We start from the raw sequence: 16,861 nt of genomic DNA, 5'->3' as shown, positions 1-16,861 counted from the left end.
CACTTGAGCTCTCTTTTTACTTTGCATTTCTTCCTGTTCATACAGAACTGTTGCCAGTTTAAGCCCATTCTTGTTCAGATATCTGGCAAACTAAAAGTAAACGCATAAGTAAGAACAGTATCCCACAGTGCTAGGTTTGTTGTTTGTTTGTTTGTTTTGTTTTGTTTTGTTTTTTTATAGTATATTGACTTAGAGGGGGTCAATATTGATCATTTTATGAGTGGAATTCACTGTTTTTCTGAGTAGACTGCATCCAATTCAGTACCACTAAAGCAAAGACTTTTGGCATCATCACGCACAGCATTTTTATTTGGAATTGTTCTTCGAAGACCAGCAAACCAGTGTGTTTGAAAATTGGCTGGATTGCTGAACTTAAAGGGCAACAGTCAGTGGTTTGACATGCAGTTGGTAGCCAGCAAGCAGAGTACCCCAGAGCCAATACCTTCTTCAGTGACACAGATGACAGAATTTACCATCAGCAGATTCAAGAATGTTGCTGATTTGGAGGAAATAGATGTGCTGAACAGTAGAACTTCAATCTAGAGGGTCATTGAAAAGCTTGATGATTGGGAAAAACAGAAAGGTCACAAACTGGAGTGGAATAACCTCAAGAATCAGTGCAGTTTGAGAGGAAAAATCCTGAGTGGTAATTCTGCAGAGAAGCACATACAAGCTTTGGTGAATGGCAAACTGAATATAAGTCAAACGTACTCTCATTGTGAATAAGGCAAACCACATACTAAGCTGGATCATGCTGGCCAATGCAGCTGCCAGCAGAGGAATCTCTGTCCCCCTCTACTCAGTGCTGGTAAGACTGCACTTGATAGTGGTGTCCAGTTTTAGGATGTGACTCAAGACTGTTGAGAAACTGGAAAGGATCTAGAAAAAGGTTGCAAAGGGACTTAGAGCAGATGATCTGTAAGGATATAATGAAAGAGCTGGAGTCTTTTAGTCTACAAAGAAGAGGGGCTAGGAGAAAATGCAGTTGTATCCTACAGCCACTTCAAAGAGCAGCAGAGGGAGTCAAGCCCTTTCTGATAGTAGCAAAAGATGTGACGAAGGACAACAGCTGCAAATGGCAGCTTGAGAATTTTGAGTTGGACACTAGGAAAAAAAAAATCACTAGGAACAGATCATCCAGAAATGTTATGAAATCCCCATTCTTGGATGTTTTCAATAACTGACTAGAAAGATGCATAGGTAACCTGTGATAGTCCTGCTTCAAGGAGGAGGTTTTTAAAACTGACCCGTAGAGATTCTTTCTGTGATTTTGATTCATTCATTTTCAGGGACTGTAATGACACAAAGGGCTAGTAAAATAGAAGGATCAATTCAAATTGTTGAATTCCCAGGTAATTATTTTGGTAAATGAGCAGCAGTTCCTTCATTCTCAGTTTAAAGGATAGATTCAATGGAGAAACTGTAGAACAAATTAGTTTGGAAGGGACCTATGGAGGTCATCTAGTTTAGTGCCTTGTTTGAAAGACAGTGCTAAGGCAATATCTCCAAGAATGGGAATTTCATAATCTCTTTATGCAGACAGCTTGATGATCCTCCTGTTTTTCTGGTGTATTTGAACAGAAAACATCATGTTCTATTTCACAAATACTAATTCAGTTGATGGTGAGATTGTAAGAAAACTTGAGTGAGTTGGTCACATGGACCATCTGAGTAAAACTTATTCTAATGATCACTGTTATTTGTCCTATATCATCTTCTGAAATGAAAAAATAGAAGTTTCTCAGTTCTTTCATCTTCTTCAAGCCCTCTAACCAACTCAGTGCCCCTTTTCTTGATTAGGTTCAGTACATCAGTGTCTTTCTTGTAGCTCTTGTGAGCACAAAGTAGAAAGAATGGAGATTTATGCATTTTTAAATAGAAATGTTTCTTTTTTTTATTCTTTTATGGCTAATATAGTTACTTCTATGTTTCTGTGAGTGCAAATTAACAGTATATATTTAGCTGATGATTAATGATAAGAAACTGCAACTGATGTGAAACAAATTTACAATTTATGACAGAAAATGGACAAAAAATACTGAATTAAGTCAGCAGATTTCTTTTTCCAGAATTGAAATCTAAGTTTGAAATTAAATCTAGGGCTGTGTCATCGTTTACTGCAGGGCAACAATAAACTGTGGCAGATTCTCTCTATTAACCCCCTCCCAACCATCCCCCTCAGCCCTCACCACCAAGGCAAGGTGACAGGAGAAAGAGAGAGAGAGACTTGCAAGTTGGAAAAAAAGTTAAAAATGCTTTATTAATGCTACTAATAAAATAGAGAAGATAATACAAAAAATGCACAAAACCACTCTTGAATTTCCCAGTGCAGCTCAGCAGAGCTAGTTCAGCTCCAGCAGCTGCAGGGCAGGCACCTGAATGTCCTCCACAGCAAACCAGAACTGGATTCAGGGTCGCAGGATCTGGAACCAGGCATCGGATCGCAGGGGCATCAGGCAGCGTCCTCTTTAGATGCTGACTGTGGTCGGAGAGAGCGAGACTCCCGTGATCTCCCACTTTTATAGGGTGTATGACATGGATGGGATGGAGTACTTAGTTGGTCAATTTTAGTCTCCTGTTCTGTTTGCCCCTCCTCGCAAGTATGCCCCTCTCACTTTTGGGATGTGTGTTTTTATTAGTAGACTTGCATTCCATGTACATTATCAGCTCCTGTCTGCAAAAACATGCAACCAAACTCAGAAAAGTGCAGTTAGTTAGAAGAACTTAGCTGAAAGGAAAATTCACTAAAAGTGAAACTGGACTGAACCAGGACAGGCTGGTTAGCACTTTGTGTAACTTTTTTGAAAGAGTTCTGTATTGAAGAAGCTAGACTTTTATAAAATTCTAATCTTTGCCATTTAAACCTGCTGTTTATAGCTGCAGAAACGAGTTTTCAAAGACTCAGGAGTCCCTTTGTTAGCCCTGGCAAAAAGGAGCAAAATCAAAGTTAAATACAGTGTAGTCAGATTTGCTGATAGACTTACATGTGGAAATGAGGGCTAAAAATGGTAAATCCTCGGAAATAATGTTGGTTTCTTGTGTAAGCTTTGGAAACTTGATTTTTTTTTTTTTTTTTTTATTTTTTTTTTTTAGTTTGGCTTCTTCACATTACTCTCAAGAGAAAAAATGAAAATGGGGGGCAGGGGAAGCCAACCAGAGCTTTCATATCAGTGGAGTTTTTTAATACCTTGGTCTCAGTATGAAAATAGTTTTAAAAGGCTGTGCATAAATTTTCATGTAACTGGTTCTGTCTGGTATAGCTTTTTATTTGGACTAATTGAAAAATGAAAATAAAAGCACTGACATTACAACAGTGAAACATTTCAGTCTTGCTAATACTGTTCAGGGATGTGGAAAACAATCACGAAGAGGGGAAAACTTTTCTTTACAATATTTCTGTTAAGACAGGTTTCTCAATAAGAACATTTAATGCTGTACCTTAAACATTCTAATTGTCAAAGCTAATTCATATTAAACAAAAGGCTTGATTAACCCTGATAATTTCAGAAGGACATATTTTTTTCTTATCAATTGCTTATTGAGCATGTCATGCCCAAATTGCCATTTGGTTTTTCTGTGCTTACAACTGTCAGTATGAAGCCAATATCCGTTGCTCAGAGCTACTCAGTGGATGCAAATACCTCAGTTGTATTAGTTGTATATGTTTGCATACACACATGATAAGAAGCTGGAAAGTTCCTTGAACATTTCCTTACTCTTATTATTATTTATTTCTGCACCCTGATATTATCATTACTGTATGATTTTCTTTTTCTTCTTACTACATTGAAATAGAGCTTGCTTTTTTGATGTGGTGGTTGATTTTTTTTTTTCCTTTCTTTTCTTAATGTTCTCTTTCTTCCAGGTTAATGTGGAAGGTGTCCACTGTGACAGGTGCAAGTCTGGTACATTTGGCCTCTCTGCCAGAAGCCCACTTGGCTGCAGCAGTTGCTATTGCTTTGGCCTGACCACACAGTGCAGTGAGGCAAGGGGGCTGGTTCGCACATGGGTGAGTAGGAAGCTGCTGAGCCATGTAATGCGATAATGTTGTTTCCTGCTGGCATCTTTTAGTCAGGCACTGAGAGGTAGCTAGAAAATGGCCAAACATTTAAGCAATCATTTTCCTCTTTATACTTCGAGAAGTGGAAAGAGAGGTTATGTTCCATTACACAATCACGGTCGAGGCATTCAAAGTAAATAAGTAGATAAGAAAAACAGTGATGGGATAGCTGACATCATGCCAAAGTAAAACTATTAAAACCCAGGAAAGGGCAAGGGTAAATTATTGCAGTCCGGTGCATTGTAACATAATCTCTGGGGTATGATACACAATTTACCCAGGTGTATTCAGGGGTCACAGATGCTTTTTGTCCAGCATAGATTTCTCTTGGTTCAATTAATCTCTTTATTTTCATTGCTGTGTTTTTGTTTGTTTTTATTTTTAAAAAATAGCTTATTGAGCTCTGTTTAAATCAAAGAATGAAAGGATATAATCTATCAGAGCAAGGACCTCTCCACCTTTTTGTTGAAGTGGGCGGTGGGACCTATGCTAGACCGACAAATAAAAGGCAGACTGGATGTCTCTATTTATCTGTACAATGAGTGCAAAACACACATTGAGACCACTGTTCTCCATCACTGCTGCGCTAGCTCCTCAGTTATGTTCTGGAGGCACTGTTTCTAATGAAAAATGACTGGTTCAGTCCCCATGCATGGTCAGTCATCTCCCTGCTGGAAGCAGGGAATGTCTGCCTAATGCAAATCAGCCAAAGCCCATGACTTGTTTCAAGCACAAGAGTCAATTGGATAATGATACTTGAGGTTGAAATCAAGATGTGATCTCCTACTAAAGAGTTCATATATTCTGGTTAAAGTCCCGTTCTCTTCTTCATTGTCCAATCCAGTAACACATCTTTCCCTTCCCAGTGGGTGAAATGATTTATCATGTATCATGATCTGACCCTGGTTTTCACATTATTTCAGTTTTGCCCACCATATGCTGGTAGGCTGGAAAAGAAAGACTTTAAAAGGATGACCAGTTATAAAATTTAAACAAGTTCCATGACAGCAACAGTTCTAGAAAAGTATGCTTTGACCTTTCTGGCAGCACAAAGCAGAAACATAGTTTAAACCTCCTGATTATTTTTTGACTCTTCATTAACTTCCTTTCATATTTATGTTTATATCTAAAGAAGTGTGTGTCCACGTCTCATCTAGTTTTTGGTCATCCTGTCAATTTCCGAATTGTTTCAGAGCTGTACACTGAGACTGGATTCTGCCAGCTGCTAGTGGCTATTTCACATACTCTCAGGTGCTTCAGATGGCGTTAGACGTATTTAACCAGGCAAATCCTGTCTTATACGACAATAAGGCAAGGCTGATCTGAAATTCAAATATGCTGGCCATGTTCTTGATGTCTAAAATAGTAAACAGTAAAATACGGTTATGACAGAAACTCAGGAAATCTCACTTTGGGCTGGCAACATTTGGAATGCCTCCATGTCTGGTAAGCCCATAGATGCTGCTGTAAATGGAAATGACAAGATGATTAAAGTACAGTACAGGGCTTGGTGAATTCATCATTACCTGATCTCTACCTCATGAACAGCCTGTTGATGGGATGACTGCATGTGTTTTCATTGTTTTCCTCTTTGGGAGGAGACAATCTTTATACCAGCCTTTTGCATTTGTTCACACGCTTCCTGTGATACTTTCATCTGCACAGAATTACTAAGAGTCTTATTGCAGTTTTTGATCAAAAAAATGATTTCCATATAATGCTGAGACATTTTCGATAAGTCTGAGAAAACTAGAAGTATCTAAGTGGCATCCTTATATTTTAAATTAAATCTGAATTTAACGTTACAGAAACCCTGACCCCTACTGTCATATTGGCCAGACAACACTTAGCTTGAATATTGCATAACTGTAGCACGGAATTGGGCACTGTATTCCACAGACCCAGTGATGTATAATAAATGTTGGTGAGAAGTGTGCTTCTTCATAAGGTGTATTTCTCACAATTCAAACAGAAGAGGCCTGAGACTGGAATAGGACTATGAAAATTGCTTCAATAAAATTTATGGGATCACTTGCTACTGAAACTGTTTTAACCAGCATTAGTACATTCTTTGTTAACATGACGACAAAGTGCAAAATGTCTGAGGGGAAAGTCGTTATTATCACTGTTTAGACCTGAAGGAGTAGTAAGACTCTGTGACAAATTACTCATGATGTGAAATGAAATTACCTAGGAATATTTTTAAAACAGTAAGAATTTAAAGACTAACACTTCATGGAGAGAAATAGACTTGATTTTCTTCTCGCCTTTTTTCAATATGTATAGGTGACCTTGAAGCCAGAGCAAATGATTCTGCCACTGGTGGATGAAAAGCTTCAGCGCAGCACTCTTTCAGGGATTGCATTCCAGCCTCCTGAAATAGTAGCTAATATAGAACAGGTGATACAGGATCTTCGGTCAGAACCTGTTTACTGGAGACTTCCAGAGCAGTTTGAGGGACGAAAGGTAAACGTAAAATTCCACTGAATATTGACAGGGATTTGTATTTTTTTTTTTTTTTTATCTTGCATTTGTATTTTGCAGTGCCTTTTTTCCCTTCCAATAAGCACATCATCATAGAGTGGAAGATACTTCAAAAGAAAATAAATGCCATTCCATTATTAAAAATTATTTGGTTGGTTATCATGGAAATTCATAAGTCTTTAACATAAACACTATTTAAAAATATATGCTAACAGGCAGTAACATATATTATTTTTACAAATGATAGATTCTATCATTAAAATGTTATTTGAAAAATTAAGCTGCATTATTTTAATATAACTCTCTTGTAAATTTTTGTTTCTTTCCACTTTAAACAAAAAATGCCTTATCTCTGTAAGTTAAACAGGAGAAAATTATTGAAATAACCTTGGGAAAGTTTAGATGTTTCTTTCTCTAACACAAACTTTGGGGAGCATCGAGGCATATATAAAGAAACAGATAATGTTTTGGTTTTAGTGTAGTACAACAACAAATTGCCAATCAGTATTTTTGAACACAGCCCGTGTCCCCAGATAGTTCCACAAGCATGTATTGCTATTTTCTACCACACACACATTTATCAGACTGTACACAGGTGCTGAGTGCATCTAGCTCCTACATACACACAGGAATTTATTTTTAGCTAACTGAAAATGAGATTTCTTTTTGTACTTTATTTTTTGCTTTGTTAGCTGACTGCTTATGGAGGGAAACTGAAATACGCAATCTACTTTGAAGCACGAGAAGAGACAGGTTTTACTACTTACTACCCACAAGTCATCATCAGAGGTGGGCCTCCCACCCATCCCAGAATTATTGTCCGGCATATGGCTGCCCCTTTGATTGGGCAGCTGACAAGGCACGAGATAGAGATGACAGAGGTAACGGAAATCTACTTTTTCCACCCCCAAAATTTAAGCACCTGGTTCTTTTTAATACTGTTAATAATCGGTATTATTGTATTGTATTGTCTTATTGTCTTTCAGCATGAATGGGGATATTATGGTGATGACCAAAGAGTCAGAAACACTGTGCCCTGGGAATATTATCATGATGATCCAAATGTCAACAGGACAGTGGCCCAGGCAGATTTCACCTGGAAGTATTATGGAGACGACTCAAGACCAAGTAGACCTGTATCCCGGGAAGACTTCCTGAACGTGTTGTATGATGTTCATTACATTCTTATTAAGGCTACTCATGGCAATATCATGAGGCAAAGCAGGTAACTGTTTCGTGCAGTGGTCTGAAATAGTGCAGTAGTCACAGACGATAACCTGATAGATCTTCCCAGCGGATTTTTTATTCATAAACTATAAGCAGTTGCTGAGAAAAGCAGAAGGAGTTGGCATTCAGCACAGCAGAAAATGCAGGAAAGGAAAATTTTATTCAACAGGACATTTAAATCACAATAGGCAAATGAAAACCTTATTTTCAGGATCCTAGAACAGAAAACACATGTAAGCACTTGCATCCTGAAACAAATCCAAAGTATGAATAAATGTCATCTTCATGAAAACATGATGCTGTAATTACATAGAAATGTTAGCATATGTAGGAATTTTCTCTAGCATGTGGGAAATGAGATAGAAAGTCGAAGATTAAAGAGTACTCCTATAATGAAATGCTACTTAATCCAATATAATAGGGGCAGATATATTCAATGTTTTTTTTTCAGTTTATTCATTAATAAGTTAGATGATGAAATAAAGATAACATTAAATTTGAAGTGGACATTAGACAGCAAGATGAGAGAAATAATACAAAAATCTACTGCAATCTAAAGATTTTACACTTGGAAAGGAGTAGTCAATTGAACAAACAAGGAGCAATTGCTTAGTTACTTATTCTTCAAAGAGGGCTCTGTTATTTACAACATATCACCAAGTGAACATGACTCAGTAATGATATTCTTGTTGAGAAATGCTAATATTCTAGCTGCATGTATAAACAGGTACAACCTAAAAAAGATTAAAAAAAAAAAATCTTTTCCTTCCACTCAACAATAGTAAGGCCTAAGCATCAAGTTTTGGATACCAGGGTTCAAGAAAAAATTATTAAAGTGCCCAGAAGATAGCAGTGATCATCATCACAGGTCAGAAAATATGATCTGTGAGGGAAGATGTAAAGAAACAGATTTATTTAGAAATTAGAAATTACCTTAAGATGCATAAAATATTGTCAGAAAGAAAAGAATCAGTTCTCTGTTGCCATGATGGGTAAAGCGAAAAAGAAATTAGCGTAAACTTCATCAAGAAAGACTCACATTAGATATGCAGGAAAAATTCCTGGCGATAAAGAACTTCTGGAACAGTTTACATAAAATATTCCTAACAGTTTTTGATACCGAATTCACAATATCCTTCACAAGCAGAATTTATTAGCAAGGACACAGGAATAATTGGAGAGAAACTTCAAACGTCTACAGAGGTCCTTTTTGTGATTCTGTCACAAAAGTGATAGGCTAAAATTATTTATAGATTTCTAGGTCACAAATAGATCTATAAGAACATGTCCTTTGTAGTTTGAGGGTGAGTAGTAGGGGCAGATGCAATGCAACGTTGCAGCATTGTGTGACAGAAAAAAGTAACTGTTGCTGCTATTATCTCTAACATATAACATTTACAGAAAAATATTCATCCAGCTTGCACCGACTAGACAGTAAATATTAGCAACAGATGCCATAAATGTTTTACACTGGTTTCATTTATTTTTGGTTTAGTCTATTTAGGATGTTGTATTGCCAGCACAGGGATTTCCTGTGGATAGATATATGAAAGTAACTCCAGTGCAACATGGAGAATTTGAGAAGCAAATCCACACATGTCTGTGGAAAATTTGAGAACCAAATCCACAGATATCTGTGTCTATTTCTCCCTTCCCTTTAAGCACTACAGATCCTAGTTCAGATGTGGAAGCAAAAACTTATGCTCAAGCAGCATAAGTTATGAAAACGAACTTCTGTTTTCATGTTTTTGTCGGGAGATGCATATGACCATCATGACTGAACTAAACCTGCATTGTAGTACATGTGACATTTTATATGGCAGCAGGACTTAGCAAAGAGTTCATCTGTTCTTTCTGGTAACTTTCCATCCAAAGTCATAACTTTGCATATCAGACCATACTTGATTTTGGAAGTGGTTATGTTACAATAGTTTTTTGTGATCTGTCTAGTTATGTAAGTAACATTCATCACATGGCATCTGAGACTTTAAGTAGAAAATAAACAGCAGGAATACATCATTTTTTTTTTTTCAAGTCAGCACCTTGACTGATTTCAGAGGAAGTTTTGCTTAAGACCACAAAATAAATCCCCCCAAATGTTTTTAAAGGTTAGTGGAATATTAGCTTGCTTAAGAATTGAAGGCTTTTATTAAAAATAGTCAGAGAGCCTCTAAAGGACAATATTTATGCTCAGTTTTAAATATGTATTTGAATTAAATTACTTATAATAAACTATTTGTTTCAGTAGAGTGCTTTCTAAATAAGGACCTTGTTCTCAACTAATAAAGTTTCTCTTTCTACCTGACTGTGCACAGTAGAAAAGTATAAAGTAAGAGAAACTGTGTATGGAAGGAGGAAAATACCATATATGAAATATTTTAAATTTTTTTTTAGGTTTTTAACAATGCTTTTATTTCAGTTGCAGAGTTAAAAAGCTTCAGATAAGTAATAAATGACAGGAAAAGCATTATTTTAAAATAAAGTCAAAGCAGCGGCAGCAGTTGGAAGCCTAAAAATAGCCTAATTCTAGTGTTAGCACTGTATTAGCTATATAGTTTAGCAGCAGTGCCAATGTTGTTTCTGCTTCAAAGCTGCAGCATTACTAGTGATTTAGAGATTTCTGCTCAGAATCCAAAGCCAGACATTTTTCTCTTGTATTGTTCATTTTGTTGTCCTCATTTTCACATTCACTGGTCTAAATTGAAACATTTCTTTTATAGATTTTGTTTTGCTTTTCAGGCAACAGGACTGTGATAATAAATTAGTTTGAATTGGGAGTATGCTTTCAATTTGACTGTGAATTATTTTAATATAACTGACGCTGATCAGGTAGCAGTTGTTGGACTGCTTCTTATTAGACATGTTCCAAGAATCAACCAAGCTTCACCTTCCTTGAGTAACATTAGCACACAAACAACAGGTAGCTTTGTGGTCACAGAGTATATTATTATGTAAATACAGCTTTCTGACAGTAAACAGGTTTTTTGCAGCACACAGGTTGTTGCCTCAGCCTTGAAGATGATGGAGAGGCAGATTTCATTTTGTTTTTCTATTAAATGTACAGAGATTTCAGCATAAGCTTACATTGACGTATCAGATCTGAATGGTTTTGTGGTATTGCGCTCTTTCTTTTCAGTCTTTATTTTTTTTTTTCCTGCCCAGTTTCCCTGTTCCTCTGAACCTCTTTCTTCAGGTAGTAAGAAGGGAGCACAGGATTTAAGTCAGTAGATTATTTGGAGATTTTCCGTTGACACAAGAGATGAAGAAGTATGGGACTGGTCACATAAGCTCCATCACAAAACTCCCAGCTAGTGCAGCAGTGGCCATTTGCTTTTCCTAAAGTCATCCTGACATTGGTGCCAATATGCCAATGTGCAGCAGAATGTCCCTCAGTCACTTAGTATTTAAGGTTTGGGAGCAGATGGACAGTGAGTGTGAGGAGATGAGCAGCTCTGTGGGCTCCTGTGAGCTCCTGTGCATTAGCCTTCTGCACAGATGCCTAATGAACAGACTGTAGCAGCATTATCAATATTTATTGAGCTAGTTAGTCGCATGTTCTTCAACATTTTCTTTTAGGTTGGCGATATACGTGAAGCTTTAAAATGTATACTATTCTACCCTTTTTGTTTCTCAAAGACAGTAAGGGGTTCCAGATCGTAGCATTCATTCAAAAAAACTAACAATCTCCCAAAATAAAGAAGTAAGCTAAAAGAACAGCATTGCAGTACATTAGGATTAAGTGTATTTCATTAGATATTGTGTTTGTTGTCTTTTTCTGTGATGTACTCAACCCTATTTGGCCTGTCAGCGTGCATGCTGGAAAGACAGGGAGTGGTTGAGAGGCAAGAAGATTTCTGGTAACTTTGGAAAGTTAAAATATTGCAAACTCTACCATGAAGCATATCCTTTTCTGGCACTAGCAGATGCTTCTGTAGTAGGATTTCATGTTTGCTTTAAACTGTTTAAGTGTCTAAATAATTTTCTAAGGAAAAAAAAATAAAATTATATCTGGCTACAGATCTTAAAATTCCTGCTAAAAAGGCAAATGCCCAGTATCTTTGAAGTCTGCTTGTTAAGTTGCTTTTGTTGCTGAGGATAGATTTTATTTTATTTTTTAAATAGTTGCCTCATTAAAAGTAGATTTAATGAACAATTTTAATACCATGAATTGGAACTGTATTTAGTATGTGACTTCAATTTCTTAATGAGTCTGTTCAAATGAAGAATCAGAAATGAGCTTTTTGTTTATAGTTTGGCTGAAAATAAATTAAAAATGAGACAGAATTAAGAAGGAGAGAAAAATCAGTTATACTATTGCCTAGAAATGGAAAATGAGACTGGAGGTGCTGGTAGCTTTGTTGTTTCCTTTGGAGATGCAAAAATGGTGCTGTTTGTCTCCTGTAGATCAAGAAGCCTACAAACAGCCAAATATGACTCTTTTCTCCTGTGCAAACTGAGACTAACTGGGTTTGATTTAGTGCTTGACTAATCTCATTAGAGATGTTTGCTCCTTTTTTTCAGGATTTCTGAGATCTCAATGGAGGTTGCTGAAGGCGGCACTGTGTCCGGAGTGACTCCTCAGGCTCACTTGATTGAGAAGTGTGACTGCCCGTTGGGTTATTCTGGTTTGTCTTGTGAGGTATGGTACTAACCTGGCTCCCAGTAGAAGTCTTTATATCTTCTTCAGTCCATTCATTAGCAAGGTGTGATAAGTAATGTGAATAATAAGTGAAGGAAAGTAATAATGTGAATAAAAATAAGAGTGTGAATTCATTTAACTGACAACAATTATCTCTTAATTTAATCACTCATTTTATTTTTCTCTCAGTTATCTCTCAAGGAATTTAAGCACCCTTTTTTTTTGCTTTTGGCAAATATGCTACTGAAACCATGGTGATGACTCAAATACTTAGAATACAGGAAAGTCAGCTTTACTGGGTCAGCGTCTCTGACACTGAATTATGTGACTGATGCTGACTGATCAAGCATTTTTGGCCAGATAAGGGTATAATAATTTTGTAATCTATGGTGTACAACAGATTGTACTATGTTTTTGTGTTATGGTGGGCCATAATACACAATACAGTTACAATGTCATATCTTCCAAAAAACTGAACTATATGCGTCATTTTATCATGACCACGATTCACAAAATCTGTGAAGAGAAACCCAGAAAACTTATGTCAAATAAAAAAAAAAATTGATCATTAAAATACAAATTAACATTTGCAATAGTGAATAATTAAAGGTTGCATATTAGTTAATCCTGAAAAGTTAAAGATCTATCAGTTGAATGAAGTTCATCAATGAAGAACTGAAGTATATAAACAAATTTGAAAACAAAGAAAATTTGGAGTGAGTAAATGATGGGAAAGATGCCTTGTTATCCATGAAAACTCTGCCTCTTTCAGAGGTTGTACAGGTTTGTGTTACACAGCAAACGAGGGAACAAGAACAGTGAGTTCACAGGAAATGTGTGCAGGGATGTGAATGAAGGCATTTTCTTCACACACTATTTCATTAAGTGCATACACCTGAATGTGTGTGAATATACATATGAGAAATTAAGTCTCCAGCATTTGCTCAGAGGTACATAGGTTTTAAAAATTACTGTAACAAATTACATTTTGGAAGGAAAATATATGATAATGCAATAATTTTAATTCACACCAACCAGAGGCTGGAATAAGTGTCTCGGTTCCAACCTTCTTACTTTTTGTTTAATTGTGTGATCTTTACATGCTCTTAACTTAGTTTATTTTTAGTGTGCTTAGTGAAGGTTATGGTGTGTTCTGTGAAGGTTTATTTAATTTCAGGAGGAGAAAAATAATAATATTCAGGCATTCTTTAAGCAAATGCTAACAGGGTATATGTAACTGTTTCATTATTTATCCTGTAATTGCTTTGTGAGGACTCTTTGCACAGCAGTTTTTATTAGAAGTGACATTTATATCCTTTTTTTTTCAAGTCAATGACAGCTGGAAAAACTGGTGGTAAGAGTTTCCCTAATGGCTACTTCTGAAAAACTTCCAAACTAGTAATTAAAAATGTAGTTTGCTTCATCTTTTCCTGTGTCCCGTTTCATCTCAGAAGTGCTTAGATCAGAATAGATGAGAAGAGTGTCAATAATGTATCAGAAAAAAAATGGTTAGAGATTAGATTTGAGGATGTACCATATATTTATACCTCAATCCAGAAGTTACTCACAACTCCTGAGCTATGCCTTGGACCACATTATGTTTGGACAAGGACTCTTCTGGGGCTTGAGAGGAAGGAAAAATTTAGGAAATTGTAGTAAGAAACAAAATTCATTTTGAGATTATTTATCTAAATTTAAATTCTTCAGAAACCATGAAAAAGCAGATAGACTTTTTCTATGCTTCAGGGATCTTAATGTAGTCTAAGTCAAAATATAAGGAGAAAAGCAGGGGTGAGTTAGATTATTTGTGATTAGAAAGAAAATAATTGTGTTTATGCTTTTTCCATAATTTAGCCCCCTGTAGGTTTTGGCAATGATTGTGGAATTGTCAGAACAGTCTCATATGAATAGAACCTAGCTAGCGCTTGATGGAAGAAACCTGCTTTTGATCACGAAAAGATACTTACTGCAGATTCTCTTTTGTTATATTTTGCATCCATTTTATTGCTATCTGGAAAGTGTACTATTCACATTCTTTCCAAAAAGCACAAATTGTGGTCAACAGTCAGAAATTACCTCATCAGGCAGAGTTCATAGGCTCCTGGCACCATGAGGTGGTGGGATTTATACATGGGATGAGTAACTTGTCTGTATGCACTCATCCCTAATAGTCTGAACTATCAAAATGGTCCTGCTTGTATTTTTATGCTGCCATAGCTGTGTGCTTTCTGGAAGCTATGTAGGCACTATCATACATTTGCATAATGAGCCTGAAATAAATATCGGATGCTTGAGTTTGCATGTGTCAGCTTTGCTAGTAATTTTTGAGTTGCTCTCAGAATTTTATTGCCAAGCTGGGCTAGAGGAGACTTAGTGATAGATAAATTTGATTCTGGGCTAATAGTCCCAAGATATGGAAAACCTTTAATATTTTGAATTCTTTACTTTTATGGTCTTTAAATTATATAGCTATAAATAATGCAGCCTTTTTTTATTAGTATAATTTGACTTTTGCTTGTTATCCATCAGGCGGTATGTAGGCAGATATTAGCTTGTCAAACCTGAAAAATTCACGAAGGAGGAAGGAAACAGAATCATCATGCTTGTTCTTCACAGTCCATGCAAAAAATTTATTTTGAAAACAAACATTATTCTTAAGAAATGAAAGGAACGATGCTTGATGCACAGTGAGAACAATGAGGTGTTCTATATCTGAATGAAAGGTCTCTCAAGCTGCAGTATGAAAAGCCTGGTGACAGTGGAGTGCTCCAGGGATTTTTCAGCAATGTTTGCAATTAGCGCTGGCTCTTGTTATCTGTAAAGTACTGTATATTGTTTGTAACACAGCTGGAACCTGTCAGGTTTTTTTCACAGCTTGTAAAAACTGGTGATTGGAAAGATGAGCTTGCAATGCCCCCCATACCTACTCCACTGTGTAATGATCTGTTTTCTTCTGCATCTTTTTTATTGCAGTCATGCTCTCCAGGATTTTATAGGCTTTCAACTTCACCTGGAGGAAGGACACCTGCGCAGTCCTTAGGCGTGTGTGTTTTATGTCAGTGTCATGGACACAGTACTATGTGTGACCCTGAAACATCAGTTTGTCAGGTATTGTATTTCTGAACTTACGCACTAGGATGATCTTAATGTAAAATTCATAAGTAGTGTAACTGATCTAAAAAAATAGAGGACAATATTTTAATCCAGTTTTGCTTAAATATCTTAAGTGTCAAAGTGAGTTCAAAAAAATAAACTGTCTGCCTTTAATATTTTCCATTCTTATTTTCTGGTGTTCAGATTATGCTGTGCTTTATTGCTGCTGAATTACTATTTGTGTTAGATGAGAAACTAAATATCTGCAAACTAAAGAGGCAATGTACCATGCGTCATGCAATAAACACAACACTGCTCTTCTAGGTAATAACACGTGACCTGATACAGTAAGATTGAATTTTAATTGGTTATTTCTCCTGCTTCAACAGCTGGAGCAAAAGAGAGAAGGAAGGCTGAATGGGATAAGATATTCCATAGGATACATCTGGCAAGCTACAGGGCTCCATTCTTTCTCCTTGTAAACCCATATATAACTCAGCAGGCATTTGACAGAAGCTTAAAGCAAGCAGTCCCACTGCGAATCATATCAGGGAGGGAGAAATTATAAATCCAAATAAGTCTGAATCCCCAAGGCTGGGAACAAAATGTTGTCCACTTTCTCGTAATTATCAATACAGCTTTCATTCTGTCTCCTTCCTCTGCAGAATTGCCAGCATAATACCGCAGGTCACCACTGCGAGAGATGTGCACTGGGATTTTATGGTGTTGTCCAAGGCTCTCCGGATGACTGTCAGCCTTGTGCTTGTCCCCTATCCAATCCCCGTAACAAGTAAGTAAAGAACCTCATGACACAGAACTACCTTTCCATAAAGCAAGGACTTAGTTTTGGGCTCACTTTTCAGATGGCTACAGGAGATCTGCCTCATGTAAGCCATACTAAAACTTTCATATCTACTTTTGCTAATTGATCTTCCTTTAAGAGTTGGAAATTGCTCCCTTGCTAATTTGTGATGAATAAATTAATAAGTGCTAGAAAATGCAATACTCAACACATAATGAATGTGTGTTATAAAGGTATTCTCACAACGGAAGCTAGAGCAGAACTCAAGTACAATATAGCCACAAGGGAACTGTAAAAAGTCTTATGCTCATATATTATGTTGGTATAAATGTGTTGCAGTGCCTTTCTTGCTTCACTGTGGAATTTATTGATTCCTTATTTAATGTTACATGAGTTTTAGGCAATTTGTGAAAGATAGAATAATTTAAAAGCAATATACTTATTGCAGCATAAATTTTATTGGTTGCTTTATGCTAATGAGCCTTGCCACGATGTCTCTGCATGTGTTCCCAGCAGATGATACTTTAGCACTTCTGATTTGTTTGTTGTTTTGCTG

At 36.5% G+C, this 16,861-nt stretch overlaps 1 protein-coding gene across 5 annotated transcripts in view; it reads left to right on the top strand.

Moving 5' to 3' along the window:
• Positions 1-16,861, top strand: part of LAMA2 (laminin subunit alpha 2) — a 362,981-nt gene that overhangs the window by 240,770 nt on the left and 105,350 nt on the right. For all 5 annotated transcript variants that reach the window (XM_065833304.2, XM_065833299.2, XM_065833305.2 and 2 more), the window contains 7 exons: positions 3,866-4,009; positions 6,347-6,526; positions 7,237-7,425; positions 7,531-7,769; positions 12,293-12,410; positions 15,384-15,518; positions 16,169-16,293. In XM_065833304.2, coding sequence (XP_065689376.2) covers positions 3,866-4,009; positions 6,347-6,526; positions 7,237-7,425; positions 7,531-7,769; positions 12,293-12,410; positions 15,384-15,518; positions 16,169-16,293 — 1,130 coding nt within the window. The remainder of the gene's footprint in view (positions 1-3,865; positions 4,010-6,346; positions 6,527-7,236; positions 7,426-7,530; positions 7,770-12,292; positions 12,411-15,383; positions 15,519-16,168; positions 16,294-16,861) is intronic.

This window comes from Patagioenas fasciata, chromosome 3, assembly GCF_037038585.1.
Source record: "Patagioenas fasciata isolate bPatFas1 chromosome 3, bPatFas1.hap1, whole genome shotgun sequence".
NCBI lineage: Eukaryota > Metazoa > Chordata > Aves > Columbiformes > Columbidae > Patagioenas > Patagioenas fasciata.
Note: the sequence above shows the minus strand (reverse complement) of the source record. Positions and strands in the feature narration are given on the sequence as shown.